At 43.5% G+C, this 16,152-nt stretch overlaps 1 protein-coding gene across 4 annotated transcripts in view; it reads left to right on the forward strand.

The window, feature by feature from the left end:
• EPG5 (ectopic P-granules 5 autophagy tethering factor) overlaps nt 1–15,320 on the forward strand; it is a 98,810-nt gene extending 83,490 nt beyond the window's left edge. For 2 of the 4 annotated variants that reach the window (XR_013995313.1, XR_013995314.1), the window contains exons 40-45: nt 3,725–3,967; nt 5,089–5,305; nt 5,774–5,989; nt 7,605–7,719; nt 10,740–10,987; nt 13,050–15,320. Coding sequence is in view for 2 of the 4 variants with exons in the window: in XM_081079135.1 (XP_080935261.1) it covers nt 3,725–3,967; nt 5,089–5,305; nt 5,774–5,989; nt 7,605–7,719; nt 10,740–10,922 (974 nt within the window). In the remaining 2 variants the exon portion in view is untranslated. Of the gene's footprint in view, nt 1–3,724; nt 3,968–5,088; nt 5,306–5,773; nt 5,990–7,604; nt 7,720–10,739; nt 12,868–13,049 lie in introns of those variants that run through there. The other 2 variants (XM_081079135.1, XM_081079136.1) reach the window with 1 other exon arrangement.
• Nucleotides 15,321–16,152: the final 832 nt, after the last annotated feature.

Here is a 16,152-nt window from a genome sequence, read left to right on the forward strand (position 1 = left end):
AGAAATTAAAGTAGTTCTGCGTTGGCAGTGCCGCCAGGTGTCTGGCAGAAAACAGCCACAGATCCGTTTTGGAGAAACCCATCTTCAACTCAGTCCTCAGAGTTCCAAGGAATCTTAACCCACAATAAAAAAAAAGGAAAAAGGTCATAAAACATACAAGGAAATAAGGCATCACGAGTGAGTCAGCAAAGAACAACAGTCAACAGAGTCAGACATATGAAGACTTTAGATATTGGCATAATTAACATAGTAAACAAAAAAATATTTTAATATACAGTAGTACCTTGGTTTTCGAACATCTCCGTTGACAAACATTTTGGTTTACGAACACCATAAACTCAGAAGTAAATGCTTCGGTTTTCCAACATGCCTCGGAAGTCGAACATGTCACGTGGCTTCCGCTGAGTGCAAGATCCTGAGGCCTAGCTGTCGGCTGTTTTCGAACATTTCAGAACTCGAACGGTGCTCTAGAACAGATTACCTTCGAAAACTGAGGTACCACTGTATTTGATGAAATAAGAGAGGTTTGAAAGATATCTTTAAGGAACAAGGGATTGTAGAAATCACAGCTGTGAGAGATAATCAGCTATGAAATGAAAAACAGAAAATTTCTATAAAATATAAAAATTGTAATAAAAATTTAATGGAAAAGTTTAACAGCAGATTCAACCTATCTGAAGAGAAAACTTGTAAACTGGAAAATAAATCTGAAGGAAATACCCAGAATGTGGAACAGACAGAGGAAAAATATAAAAGAGAGTTTAAGGGGCATAGAGGATAGACTGAGAAGATTTAACACACAGCTAATCATCTCATCAGAATTCCAGAAGGAGAGGAGATACAGATTTAGGGAGAGGTAGTAACTGAAGAGATAGCAAGGCTGAGAACTTTCTAGGGCTGATGAAGACAACAATCCTTAGATTCAGTAAACCCAGCAAATCCGAAGCAGGATAAATAGAAAGAAACGCACACTGTACACACATAGTGAGACTACGGAAGCACTGGGCACAAAGAAACAAGTTCTGCATCCAGGAAGGAGAGACAGGTTACCTACAGAGGAAGAACATTTATGCTAAGAGCCTGTTTCTCAGTAACAACACAACGCTGTGAGGAAATGACTGATAACCCAGAATGGTAAACAGAAGATGGAAAAACCATCTTCCAAGGAAGAGGATGAAGTAAAGATTTTCATTGGAACAGAGGGAGTTCGTCTCAGTAGACATCACTGGAGGAAATGCTAAAGCATGTTCTTTAGGTAGAAGTCGAGTGATCCCAAGTATAAAGCTTGAATTGCAAGAAAAAATAATAAGCAGAGAAAGTGGAAAAATGTAAACAAAAAATGCCCATATAAAACTACAATAATCATACATTTAGGGGTTTAAAAAGCAAAGCTAAAATTAAATTATATGAGCAGAGTAGGTATGTTAGGAAAGAGGTTGAGTTAAAAACATTCTAAGGTTTTAGTATTGTTTGAGAGGGTCAAGAAGTTGATTAAATTTACACCTTGATAAAATGTGAATATTAAAAAAAATTCTAAGAAATTCACCAAAAGAATAGAAATAAGATATATAATTTCTCAGGTAGTAGAGTCAGATAAAAAGGAATGGCTAAAATTTGTTTAATCCAAAGATGGCAAGAAAAGTGTGGAGAAGGTGAGAAACCAACCAAGATATGATGGTAAAATTCAAATATATCAGTTAACTGTAAATGGACCTATGTTCAGGTTACAAGATAGATATTGTCATACTGGATTAATAAACATCATCCTTCTTTAAGTTGTTTGTGAGAAGTACATCTAAAACATAGGTTGTAGAAAGCTTTCCATAAGGCAACCATATCAGGCAAATATTAAAATAGAAAGCTGGCATAGCTGTACTAATATTAGACAGATAGGACTGTAAGGCAGAAAGCATTACAGAGCCAAATGATCTCCAGTGTGTTTTCCTTCCCTGAAGTTGCATGACAAAAATAAATAAGAAATAAGACACATTAGTAAAGATAAAAGAGAGTCATTGGAAATTGATAAAAGGTTCAGTTCACCAGGCAGATACAATAATTCTCAGTTTATTTGTACCTAATAGCACAGTAGCAGATGCATAAAGAACTAGGAAGAGAAATGTCCAATTCACTCACAGTGAGAGATTTTGACACACGTGTCACAGTAATTGGTAGACCAAGTAGACAGAAAATCAGTACGCCCGTAGGAGGTCTGACAGCACAGCTGGATGTAATGGGCATGTGGAGAATGACGTACCTGTTTCATGTAGACATTGTAAGTCTGCAATGAGATAATGGACCTAAGATGTAGCACCAACTTGGCAAGTCACAATACTCAGTGAATGTTAACAAAAAAAAAAAAAAAAAAAAGGAAAGAAAAATTACAGGCAATACTGGAGAAACGTAGAGTTGATCATGTGATTGGGACATGAAGGTTGAGTAACAGCTGACCAGGCAAAGGAGAGACGGGTGCTCTAGAAAGGTCTTAATCAGAAGAATGATGGGATCAGATCTGATTTTTTTAAGAAACACTTGTTGGCTGTGTTGTGATTAATAGGAAGGGGAGAAGCTGAAATCTGTTTGGAGGCCTTTGTAGTCATGTTTTGTTCCCATGAGTCACAATTAAAAAGAATATTAAAATTTAAATTACTAGCCAGCTGAAATTCAGAGATAAGCCTTTGAAGTCCTTGCTTGACAATAAGTAGGTCTTATAATGACATTGAGTTAGGGTTGATTTAATGCCGTACAAGTGGGTGAATTTGGTCTCGTGGGTGTGATGAGTAATAAGACCTCCCTACCCACATTGACAAATACTGAAGCCTTGGTGTGACAAAGCCACACACCATTCCATTTAAAAAAAAAGCACCCAACTCGCAGAGCTAGAAATAGTTGGGGAAAATTATATTAGGTTTGTGCAAAAGTAATTGCAGTTTAAAAGGTTAAAAATAATTACAAGAACCGCAATTACTTTTGCACCAACCTACTAATACCTGTTGAATAGCTTCTCCACACACTCTCAATGAAATGGATTTTGTTTTTGTAAAAAAAGAATGTAAAAGAACCTACCTTAGTAACCAACTCATTTGCACTTTTCCTGTAAAACGAATTGGCTTTTTTTGTTGTGTAGTGTCCTCTTTTCACATCTTAATGTTTTGGAAAGACCCATTTATATTACTCACGTGTCTGTTTTTCTTATTTAAAAAAAATGAAAGCTGCTCTTAGGAGCCTTTAAAAAGGTTTTTCCTCCTCCTTTTTATATTTCATTTTAAACAGCAACTGTTCTGTGTAGAATTGGCAGCTTTGGCAGTGGTGAGCGTGGAGGTACTGTGTCTAATTAGTTTACGAAATGACAACTGAGATCTGTGTATTTGGTTTTCCAAATGAGCAAAGGTTGGGCAATAACGAATAATTAAGCACGTTCTGATAAATAAGTCACTCTTTCATGCCGCTTGATCTGCCTGTTTAATAAGTATTGCTCGGCCACCCTGCTGTAACCAGGGATCTTGTAGTCGTTCCTACTTTGCTCTTACAAAGTGCTTAGGTGCCACATCCTGTCCTGAAAAGCTGCGTACCATCCAGAGTCTTCCTTCTGGTCCCTTGAGATCAGGCACAGAATTGTAAAATGGGCCCGGAGAGCAGCTAGGACTAAAGCCCTGTTGTTCCCTTGATCCCATGCCTATCGCCATTCCGGCACCCTGTCACGCGTGTGTGTCTGTGTCCCCTGCAGACATGGACAGCCAGACCCGCCACATGGCCCTCAGCAGCCTCTTTATGGAAGTCCTGATGATGATGAACAACGCGACTGTGCCGACGGCAGAGTTCCTCCGGGGCAGCGTCCGCGCCTGGGTCGAGCAGAAAGTGCAGGGGCTGGCGGTGCTGCCGCTCCTCACGGCCGCCTGCCAGAGCCTGGCTTCTGTCCGCCACATGGCGGAGGCCACGGAAGCCTGCATCACGGCCTACTTCAAAGAAGGTAAGGGGACGGTCAGCTCATGCTCTCTAGATGCTGTTGTTTCAAGAATGTAGCCTGTCATTTTCATAAGGGTCTGCCATTAGCATGAGAGCCTGTGACCCGTGTCTGTCGGTACAATCATAGTTCAAGGGAGGGAACGTCTCGTTCACTGGACACTGGTTTTGGAGTATAGACCATCCCTTTTATGATGGCAAATCGTGTCATAGTTCCTAAAATAAAGGCTGTAAGCCAGAGTCTATAGAGTAATGACCCACCATATTCATTTTCTCTGTTTTTTTGTCACTTGTTCAATTGAGTTTTCAGAGTCTTTTATTACTTCTTGTCACATCTTTTAAACTATTACGAAGAGGTCAAGCTCCCTCGCCAAGACCCCCCCCACACACATACCCCACCACCCTGACCTTCCTTATTCTCTATCTCTGAACTCTCACATTCTGGAAACAACGTGGCTTGTTAAGAAGAGTTGCTCAGGAGATGCTTCTGAACCGTGACATGCAGGCACACGTCATAGCGTACACAGCAGGAGAGGAAGAAGGGGGTTAGCAAGAACGTCAGGAAGCACCTGGGTTCTGCCCTTTCTTGACAATCCATGAATCCATGTGGGAGGTGCTGTGCATGTCACCATGTCACCCCACCCTCGTTCCCGCGAAGAAGTGAGAACCACTGGGATATGCTCTAACTGTGTTTGTAATGTTATTAAAATCAACATCGTGTTCCTCAGTTTGTGAAATGGATAGAGTAATAATAATGTCTCTTGGAAAAGCGCCAAGTAGTCATAATATACTTATAAATGGAATTAAAGTTAAAACTTTTAGATGACTGGGACAGGGAGTGTCTACATGTGATTTCACGATCATAATATAATGACAAAGGTGATTGACAAAACTGCAGCACTCGGTCCTGATTTCTTAACCGTCTACGTGGCTAGCCAGGGCACAGGCATTTAGCCTGAGGGCTCTCCAGTCTGCGCTGCGAGGCACATTTCACTTCCGGGGCATCTGGGGCCGACGCGGGCAGTTTCCCTGACAGGCAGCGTCAAGTGAAGAGATTCATTAGACCAGTTAAATAATTTGAAGCTGGCTTTTACTTTACTGTCTTCTTTCGGTGTGTTTTTTCCGTAGGCTCCCTCAATCAGAATTTAGGATGGGGCCCCATCCTCGTGTCCCTTCAAGTCCCTGAGCTCACCATAGAAGAATTTCTGCAGGAGTGCCTGTCCCTTGGCAGTTACTTGACTCTTTATGTCTACTTGCTGCAGTGTTTAAACAGCGAACAGACGCTAAGGAACGAAATGAAAGTTCTGCTCCTCTTAAGCAAGTGGCTGGAGCAGGTGTATCCAAGGTGTGTTGGCCCCCTGGCTGCCGTGTCAGACCCACTGGGTTTGGAAAGAGTGGAATGTAGGGCTGAAGTCAGTGTTCACTGAAGTACACAGAACCAAGGGACACAGAGGAACAAACAAGGCTGTGAGGCGCAGTGACCCTTGTTTCAGAAAGATTTTGACTAGCGTGGGCTAATTTTCTGAGCTGGCTTTTTATTTCCTAAAACAGGCATTTTGAAGCACCTTATCAGTTCAGTAGCCGTAACAATATTTACAGGGCTGTTAAGAGGACTAAGTGAAAGAACTGGAAGCTACGTGACACACAGTGTCTGGCATGTAATAAGAGTTCAATAAATTGTTACCTGTTAGCCTAAGCTTTAAAAGCACTAAATGCCCCTTGTACTTAAAACTCAAATGTAGACTTCCAGTTAAATGGGAATAGAAAAAACCCCACTTCTAATTTTATTTTCCTCCTGGGCCTCGCCCCCCAGGTCTGTGCAGGAAGAGGCAAAGCTGTTTTTGTGGTGGCACCAAGTCCTGCAGCTGTCCCTGATTCAGACAGAGCAGAATGACTCGGTCTTGACAGAATCTGTCATTCGAATTCTGCTCATGCTTCAGAGCAGGCAGAGCCTGCTGGCCGAGGAGCGGCTCAGCTCCGGGATTCTGGGGGCGATTGGGTTTGGCCGGAAATCGCCCCTGTCTAACAGGTAAGGAAGCACCTGCCACCACTCTTCTAAATGGGCTTCAGTGTCTGCACCTACCTAGGTATTGTGATACTTCAGTAGGTTTTTGATGTGGCTAGGTTTCCCCCCAAAGATTAAGGAAAAAAAAAACAAAACAGAGCTTGATCACTTCTTTATATTTTAAAAAACGTTTATTTTTTCTCATTTAAAACAACTTTGTCTTTGTGTTCGTAGAACGTGTTTTGAGTAGTATCTCTTGTTGTATTTTGACTTTGTAACCTGGCCACACTGCTGATTTCTTTTTGCCTTGGAGCCAGTGGTGGTGTGCAGGGTGAGGCCGAAATACCCCAGTCAGCTGCCCCCACTGCCTGTGCTCTGTCAGGCTGTCAGGTGCCAGGGGGGACTCAGTCTCCTAGGAACATGAGGTGAAGCTGAGTTAAAGTGAATTGGTAAAAAGGATAAGCAATGAGAAATAAGTCTAGATTTTTGTTGCTAGAAATTCCAAGGCATGAAAGAATTTGCCATCAGCTTCCCATTTTACCTCGTAATATTTATTTGCATCCTGGTGTTCGTTTAAAGCCCTTACCAGTGTTGAAAAGAGTTTCCATACCATTCTGATGGAATCATCCTTGTGGAATAGCCCATCCTGTTGTAACGTTGGGAGCCACCTCGTTCTGACCAGTTAACATCATGTTTGTTTGCTTATGGTCGAATTTATCAGGACTGTGTGATTCTGATTCACGTAAATTGGGGTAAAATACACATAACATAAAATGTATCATGGTAACCATTTTAAGACATACAGTTCAGCGACATTTAGCACATTCGCAGTGTTGTTGCAACCATCACTATTATCTAGTTCCAGAACATTTTCATCACCCCAAAAAGAAACCCCATATTAAGCAGTCACTCCCCAGCCTCCCCCCGCCAGGTCTCTGGAAACCACTAATTGACTTTCTGACTGTGTGTATCCTCTTCTGGATATTTCATATAAATGGAATCATATATGTGGCCTCTGCGTATCTGACTTCTCTCCCATAGCATAGTTTCAAGGCTCATCCATATATTAGCATGTATCAGTACTTCATTCCTTTTTAGGACTGAATACTAGGCCATTGTGTGGATATACCATATTTTGTTTCTCTGCTCATCAGTTGATAGGTATTTGGGTGTTTTTTTCAATCTTTTGGCTATCATGAATAGTACTGCTATGAAATTCGTTTACAAGTTCTTATTAGAACACCTCTATTCAGTGCTCTTGCGTATATATCCAGGAGTGGGATTGTAGGGTCATATCGTTACTGTTTAACTTACTGAGGGCCTGCCAAGCGTTTTCACAGCACCTGCACCGGTTTTTACGTTCGCACCAGCAATGTCTGAGAGTTCCAGTTATTCTACATCTTTGCCAACACTTTCATTCATGAGTCTGAATGATGCTCGCATTGTTTGGGCATTAATAATGGAAGGGAAGATTGAGGCTCCTACTTCATGCTAGTTAAGATTTTCCCGAAGAGGCTGAAAACAACAATAGGTCTGGGAATGTGTGAGTCTTTTTTTCACAGAAAATATGGTATTTACTTTAAAATGCTTACTTTAATAGTCATTTCCTTCTTCTGACCTCCCCCTAACACCTCCCAAGGTTCCGAGTGATTGCCCGAAGCATGGCTGCCTTCCTTTCAGTTCAGGTTCCGGCCGAGGACCAGATCCGTTTGAAGCCTGGCTCTGAGTTATATCTTACCCCCAAAGCTCAGCAGGTCAGTACAAACAGCTTTACAATGAAGGGGTAGCAGTTTTCCACCAGGCCCTCCCTGGGCGGAGGGGAGGTGACAGCTGGTCTACACATGATGACACGATGATCTGCGGTAGCATAGCATGTCCTTTAGTGTGTCACTACCTGGAAAATGGGTGCCGCCTGTGCCTGCCTCAGATTTTAAACCATGTCGTGTAAAGGTACTTACCTAGAGCACTATTACTGCCATTGTAGAAGTGAGGCCGTAGGCAAGCCAGTCTGGGATTGAATTTGGTTCTGCTGAATGTGACTATGCGCTGACATGCCACGTGCTGGGAGCTGGGGACTGGCATTGAAGATGAGGCCACAGTTGCGAATGATGGTGGTTAGCTCAGTTTTAATTAGAAACCAAGGAAATGGTTCTTGTGAGTCTGGAGGTTGACTGCTGTTAGCTGATGTTGGAATAACCTAACGTGAACAAAATGGTAGCTGTGAGAAATTACAGTGTGTTCTAAAAAGGCAGAAGTCCACATGCTTCCATTCCTGTAACTTTTCACCTGTAAACAGGCTGCCCAGATACAAAGGAGTACCAAATGTGAAATAGCTGGTGTTCTTGAGTGCTTACCATGTGCCCAGGCACTGTTCCAAATTTTAACTCACTTGGTGCTGATGAGTTAAAGTTTTAACTCATTTAATTCTCATAACAAAGGAACTTTTATTATCCTGGTTTTATGGATGAGGAAATGGAGATACAAAGATTTGTCCCAAATTAAACAGCTAATAAGTGCTGGGGCTGGAATCCAGGATTCACTTGGCCAGTCTGGCTCCGGGCTTCACACTCTTGCCACTCTGCAGTGCTCTCTGTAAATGGTAAACACTTAGCCCCCTTAGCTCTTCTTTTACTGCAGCTTTATAATGTCTCAGCCAGCCACCTACAGGCTGATATCGTGATTATTAAGGTCAAAGGTCAAGCAGTACAGGTTTTGCACTCCAAATTCACCCTTTTGCAAATCAAATTCACCTTTTTGCAAATCAAGTTCATCCTTTTGCACATCAAATTTTTTCACAAAAATGTTCTTAATCTTCGTAATAAAAATAAATCCAATATTAAGTTATTGTTAAAATTAAACATTTCATTGCATCTAATTAATAATAAACATAAAATACTTATTTAACATTAGAAATACTTATTTACTTATAGCTTCATTTATAATAGTTCTCCTGCCACTGCTTATGGTAATTTCATATACATACATATTCATAAAATAATGATGACAATCTCTAGGAGTAATAGTTGCAACAATGATTAATAAAGTCTACTAAATGTTCACAGTTTGATGGATCTGCCAAAATGTTTCTTGCACAGAACTTAATTTTTGGAAAAACTTTTTCAGTGGGGTTCATCATTGGAGAGTATGGTGGTAGAAATAATAAAGTATGTCTTGTCTAACCAACAAGGTCACGTACTTCCTGGGTTTCTGTGGAGGCTTACATCGTCCAAAACAAGCCACACTTCCCCCAGATCGTCTTCATCCAATTTCTGCAATAATCTCTGAAGAAATTCGCAAAAAAAAAAATTGAAATAACCATAGAATGTGCAATTACTTCATGCCACACCATTCCCTGAATGTTTATTGCTGCAATTAGACACACGTTTCGTCCTCTTACCGTTGGCACGTTCACACAAGCTGATGTATTAACTTTCAATCGCGCCTTTGTTTTATGTGTGTATATAGATATATATGCACCCTGTTTCCCCGAAAGTAAGACCTAGCCGGACCATCAGCTCTGATGCGTCTTTTGGAGCAAAAATTAATATAAGACCCGGTCTTACGTCATATAAGACCGGGTCTTACAGTAAAATAAGATCGGGTTTTATATTTTTGCTCCAAAAGATGCATTAGAGCTGATTGTCCGGCTACGTCTTATTTTCAGGGAAACAGGGCGTGCACGGGGACACACACACACACACACACACACACACACACACACTATGGTTAATAGGAGTGCTTGTCCCCATCGATTCCTGTTCTTAGATTGAACTCTGTTCACACAGCAGTTAGCCTAGTACCAAAATCCCTTTACTTGTTTAAACATTTTCAACCCTAAGACTTCTGTCTTCAACTCCCTGGCAATTTATTTTTAAGCTGCCAGTTCACCGTCTTCAAAAAAATCTTCTCCCTCCTTGTTCACTGAGCCAAGCAAATTCCGTCTTGTAATCTGTATTGTGTAGTTCAGTGGTCACAATAAATGACAGGGGCAGGAATGGGGTACTTCACAGCTCACACTCAGAATTCTGGGGGTAGGTGGACTTGCATAGTTGGAAAATAAAACTCCCCACCCCCAAGAATCATTGTTCCGATTTTTTTATTTGATTTCTCATTACATTCTTTCCTCTTTTCTTCCCCCACTCTGAATTATGGAATTAAAAGTGTTTTGTTTATTTATTCTTGAAGAGAGGCATGGGAATATATATCATTGTCGTTTCTGTTGGGCAGAAGCTGCAGGCGCTTGATCTCTACTTTATGCTTGTTGGCTGATAGAACGACCTTATTGCTTACCCTCAGCAGCGCTTAGCCACTGGTTTCTTTTGAACTTCATTCGGTCAGACAATTTAATATGACGTTATCATGTAACCTAAGAACAAGCCCAACAGTAAATGAAACAGGCCTCACAGGCAGCTGGTGCCTGTGGTTTCCGGTTCGGGCTCCAGGAAGAGAGGCAGCAGATGCTCCACTGCGGGTCCTGGGGACAGGAGGACACGGCAGTCAGGCCAGCCTGGCCACAGCAGTGGCCGTGTGTGGGGAGGGGCTGGGAAGTAGCCCAGGCCAGGAAGCGGGAAGGCGGGGTGGAGAAGGTGGCGAACACCCCACATGCATGGGTTGCTGGCCTCTTGCTTGCCTGCCTCTGAGACGTCTAATTCCACTTCCGTAGGCTCCCCCGGGGACCGCGCTTGTCCCAGATGCTAAGAGCCACTGTGCTACACCTGCTGGAATCACAGTCCATGCGGCTAGGTGGTTAACCCTTTCCTTCCATGTCTTTTAGGCTCTGAATGCGCTGGAATCCTTGACATCAAGTAAGCAGTATGTTGACTACCAGGATCAGATATCGCAAGCCATGCAGTTTATAAACCTTCCTGGCCATTGTCTCCAAGATGGGAAGAGCTTCCTGGCCCTTCTTGTTAACCGTCTCTATCCAGAAGTGCATTATTTGGACAACATACGATAGTGACACCGAGCCTCTTGAAAAACCCGTTGTTATTTATGTTTACATCTGACTTTGCTGTTGCACAGGTAACTGCTCAGTTCCGCTGCGGAGCTCAGTTTGGCCAATGAGGTAGTTGACTGAGACACAAGCCAGAGACGCTAGATAATTCTGTTGGGCATGTGCACATGTGTATGTGTGTGTGTATGTGTGTGTTTTCTTAGCTCTTAAAACTTTCTGGGGACTTTTCAGTTTTTTTGTCCCTCCAATAAGAGAAACTTAAAAAGTTCTACTTGGGGACGAGCTGTTCACAGTTGCTGAATATCCCATATCCCAGTCATCTCACAAGACCCCAGGATGGGGTTCTTTGTACGTCTCCACTTCTGTCTTCTGTTTTAGTTCAATGTCAAGACTCCTGTTCCGTATCTAACTACTTTTGGAATCATGTAGAACCCTTACTTTTGAACCCCATTTACTTTGAAGGATCAAAGTAAAACGAGCTTTGAAAATTTCTGCATTTTTCAAATGTGGAAGAACATCAACTTAGAAGTATTGTGTTGTTTCTCTCAGGAGAGAGGTAAGAATGCTGAATTTAAGTGAGTCATTGTCTAAAACGTGACCACTTGATCCTGGTTATAGTGGACAGCAGAGATGGTGACAAATCCATTTCCGTCCTCATGGATAAGAAGCCATCAGTCTAAGTGGGGGGGGCGGGCACACTGACAGTGTGTGATGAGCATACTGTGCAGATGTGTTTCGTTTGGTCCACCTGGGTGGAGAGTGTGAACAGGGCTTGCTCTCGCTGGTGCAGTGTAGACATACATTCCCTTTCGTCCTGTCCCAGCCCGTTCCCTCATTCATATCACTTACTTGGCCTCTGTAGACATCTAAGTTTGCAACTCTTGATAGATACCAGTTATCTAACTGAAGGCCCTGCTGGAGAGACAGAGAGAGAGACAGAGAGAGACAGAGAGAGAGAGAGAGAGGGAAAGAGAGAGGGGAGGTGGAAGGAGAGGGAGAGGGAGAGAACGAATGAACTTGGTTCTTTGTTTCTTCACTCCATTTTCAAACTCAGATGAAGCTAGCAAACCTACTGAAAGACTGGTCTGTGGAAACTAGGTCAGGTCCGGAGACTTCACTGAATTTGGCTTTTTTTCAATAGCCATGTGCCTTCTGTTAACAGTTCATTCGTTACCAAAGCCTGTCTGTGACATTGCCTTATTCTGTTGCCATCTTCTTGCTCTTGTCACTTCCTCCAGGAATTAGCAAGTTGACTTCTGTCATCATACTCATAATTCTGTTGGCTTAAACTTGATTTTGTTTGTCCAACTTGCATAATGAGTCTTTTGTTTATGGGTTATCTATAGCCCAAGGGTATTTACCTAAAACGTCTGGACAGGCACTGAGAATTTTTAGCAGGGGTGGGGATACAGGTTAAGGGAATGGTAATCTCTTTTCAGATATCCTTTGGATGCTTCCCTGGACTTTGGAAGTGTGTAGGAGCTGTTCTTAATTTTGAACTTCTTAGTTGGACAGAACAAGTCTGCCTCGCAGACATGGTCTGATAAAGATCATCCTTGTTCAGCCTCCAAGTTCTGTGGGCCACACAGCGGCCATCTCATCTCAGACAGGCACATTTCAAAGCTGTCCTTGTTTTTGCTTCTCTCCATTTTCAAAATCACTCATCTTCCCTGTGCTGTGTATAAGAAAATTCTAGAAGCTGCGGACAGTTTAAAAGCTGATTTGCTAGCAAACATTTTATGACAGGAAGTATTTTGTGTGCTGTTCTCTTTGAAGAGGATGTAATTATTGATATCCTAGAATGTGAAATTTTTGAGTGACAGTATGTACATTTTAAAGGAAATTATGATTAATCTGTTAATTTTAGAAGGTTTATAATATTTATAATGTATTTGGTCTGTAAAAACTGATAAATAAAATCAATCTTCGGTTATAGCTGGTGAGAACCAATTTTTAGGGGTGTCACACTATTGTGTAAGGTTTTTCAGTTGTTAAAATTGACGCAGATTTTTATGCCTGATATCATCTACATTATTTAATTGTGTATCTTGATTATCAGAGATGGTTGGTCATAGCGCTTCCTCGTTAGGTCCTTCATGCTTAACAACAGAAGCTTTACTCACTGCATAGGTTCCTCTGAGAGGCTCTGGGCTAAGATAGTGCTTTAAAGACACAGTTCAGAAGATGGCAGTGCTGCTGTAGCCTCCTGGGAATGAAGAGACCAGCGTGACCGTTGGCTTTCAGGAATGCCGAGCCTTTGCTGACAAAAGTCGTCGGCCTCCGGAGAGCACAGGGCCACAGGTGCTGCATGGACGCCGGGATCAGCAAGACCCAGGCCACCCCTGCTGAGCAGTGTTGAAGGTGAACTCGTGCAGACTTTTCCCACGCGTGGCCAACAGTGCATCCGCTTCAAATAGGGCTGTCCAACATCTTCCTGGTCTCCAGGAAAAGCACCTCTTCTGCTTCTCCACTCGTCCCTCCCCACTCTGCGTACACAGGACTGTCACAGGCACACTTGATCTCTCCGCGCATCCATCTCCCGGCTTCCCCACCTTACTCTAACAAGTGGACGCAGCGGAAAGCTGGGAGGTACAGACGCTGAGTGGGGGCGGGAAGGAGGGCCTGCCGATGGGTCTGCTCAGCCTGACAGGGAAGCCAGGACCCAGCCGTACATGTTCCCGAAGCTTCTGGGCGTGCAGTGGACCTTAGCCCCCAGGCACGAGTCATTTCCCAGTTTGGTGATCAGTTTGTTGGTCCAGTCATGTCTGCCTCCTCGGGGTTGTGCCTGGCTCTCAGTCTCTGAGGTGGGAGAAGCCCAGTCCAGAAAACGAAACCCCCCAGAGCAGCCTCCCCTCACTTGAACCAAGTGCAACCCCGTTCCCTCCAGTCGGTCACCAAAATCAGTGTGTCCACATTGTTCAAGTTCATGCCCTTTCTTTTGAATGAAGGTGACACACAGTTTTCCATGGGATTTTTAATCTGAAAATGAATGATTCCTTCTGGATCAGGAAGCAGATGTCATGGAATGATGACTTCACGTCAGCAGGGGCAATAAAGCTCATTTCGTGCCAGCCCCCTTCTTCCCCCCTCGTCTCACTCCGCTTGGATCCTCAGCCCCAACCTTCCAGCCTCTCCTCTTCCCTTTCCTGTGGCAGGTTGGCCCGCAGCTGCTGGGCAGCCCAGGCAGCCATCGGGCAGCTCAGTTTGCAGTTTGCTTTATGCTAAGCCAAAACTGGCCTCCTGGAAACTTAGGTCGTGGCTCTCCTGGAGCGGGCCAGGCTGCAGCTGCTCTCCTAGCTGTCCAGACAGACCTCCAGACACTCAGCCCTCAGCATACCTCTGACCTCGCCGCCCGCCCTCCTCAGTCCTCTTCCGGCGAAATCCCCAGTGCCTTTAGTTAGTCCTCAGCCCCTCTGCCCCATCGCCTACGTCTAACGGCTGCACTTCAGGAAAAGTGCCCCAAATAGCCTGTTATTCTGAGAGGGCTATGCCAGGGATTAGCAGGGCCAGGGCTCAGGTGAGACAGACAAGGCACCGAAGGCACAAATGTAAGGTGTTACTCACCCGCAGATGCTGAGAGTGTGCCCTCAGCCTGGTCACTGCTCTGCCGAGGGTTGGTCACGCTAGTGTGAGCCAAGCAGCGAAGGTCGCTTCCCTGGCGTTGGGTGGCATTGGCCCTCAGCAACTGTGGCCTGGAGCTGCACTTCAGTTAGTGCCAACTCCAGACCTCGGTTTAACAGCTGTTGCTGCCAGACTCTTCTCACCTATCTACGTGACGGATGTAACAATAAGGCGCTTTGCATTTCTTTTAAAATGCTTGCTTTTCATTTTGGACCAACTTGACAGTTTATTTTGAGGTAGTAGCTGGATTTTTTCTGTTCAGTTGTCTTACGAAGCAAAACGGAGAGTATAATGTTGGAAATAAGCATGTTGCTTAAAAAAATACAGAACTCCCTGCTGTGATCTTCCTTTTGCATCTAGGTCAAGCTGGGTGACGTTCTTGGTTTACAGCCAGCCCTAATATTGACCTCGTCCTGGTCCACGGTGACACTCACAGCTTCTGGAAGCATCATGCGTTTTGTAGAAGCTGGCGTTGAAGTGTCCTCCAGTCTGAACAGGTTCCTGATTTCTGATGATAATAACTTGAAAAAAATGAAATTGCACAACTGATCCTGTTTTGGGATAATGAAATCACTAAGGAATGTTGTTTACTGTAACTTTTTTTTTTTTTTAAAACTGAGGGTTAGGACTTGTTTTTATTTCCATGGTTTAAAATCACTGATGTGCCACCAAATATTATACTTCTTAAGTGCGTTCCATTCTTCACCTTCCCACATGTCTAGTGTGGCCTTTTAAAACCACAACTGGTTTTGGTCATTAAATTTGTCATGTTCACTTCTTATTCACTGTCCAGCATTTTACATGCTTCTACAAAGGACAAGTTTTCGTATAATGACAAGGAACAGAGGGAAATGAGAATGGGTTAAGTAAATGTCTGCAAGTAAACTAGAGTCAAATTTAATGGAGACGCCGTGGACATGTCTCGTTTTTGTCAAGTTGGTTGACAGGTCTTTTGAACCAGAAATCACACTAAGAAAAATGTGAAATTAGAAAGCTTGTAGTGGGTAGAATTTATGTTCTGTAACACTTCAGCACAATGGGCAAGGCCCCTAGTTTTCAAAGAGAATTTAAAACGTGGGGGTTTAAGAGTCAAGCATAGACAAGAGGCCACCTGGTGATCCCAGCGGGCTCAGGTGAGACCTGAGGGTCTGAATGTGGGTGTGACCTTGGTAGGAGGGATGTGCAACTGCACAAAGGCTCCCACCCCAGGAGTTCTGGGTGGGAGTGGGGTGCCTCTGGGCGCAGAGCTGTCGGGAGGGCAGTGTAACCTGAGCTGGGCCATGGTCTGCTCCGGAAATCACCTCAGCATTGGAATACTAAGGACTTCTTCCTTAGAGTTCATTTTCATTAACATTTGTTAACATACATCTTGAGTGGGCCAAAGTATGGTGGGAGCGTCAAAACGTGTGAAGCCGGCCAGATCACTTTCCTCCCTGAGACTTTTCCCTCATTTTAAAGTGAGGATAATTGAAGCCTTGTCTGTCTCCCGAGGTTTCAGTGAGAATTACCTGAGATTATGGAGGGGAAGGTGCTTTGAGGATCACAAGGGGCCCCAGGAATGTGAGGAGCGGTTATTGTGGAGGGGGTGGGACTGGTCCTGTGTAGCCAGGGC

The sequence above is a fragment of the Rhinolophus hipposideros genome, assembly GCF_964194185.1.
Source record: "Rhinolophus hipposideros genome assembly, chromosome: 17".
Lineage (NCBI taxonomy): Eukaryota > Metazoa > Chordata > Mammalia > Chiroptera > Rhinolophidae > Rhinolophus > Rhinolophus hipposideros.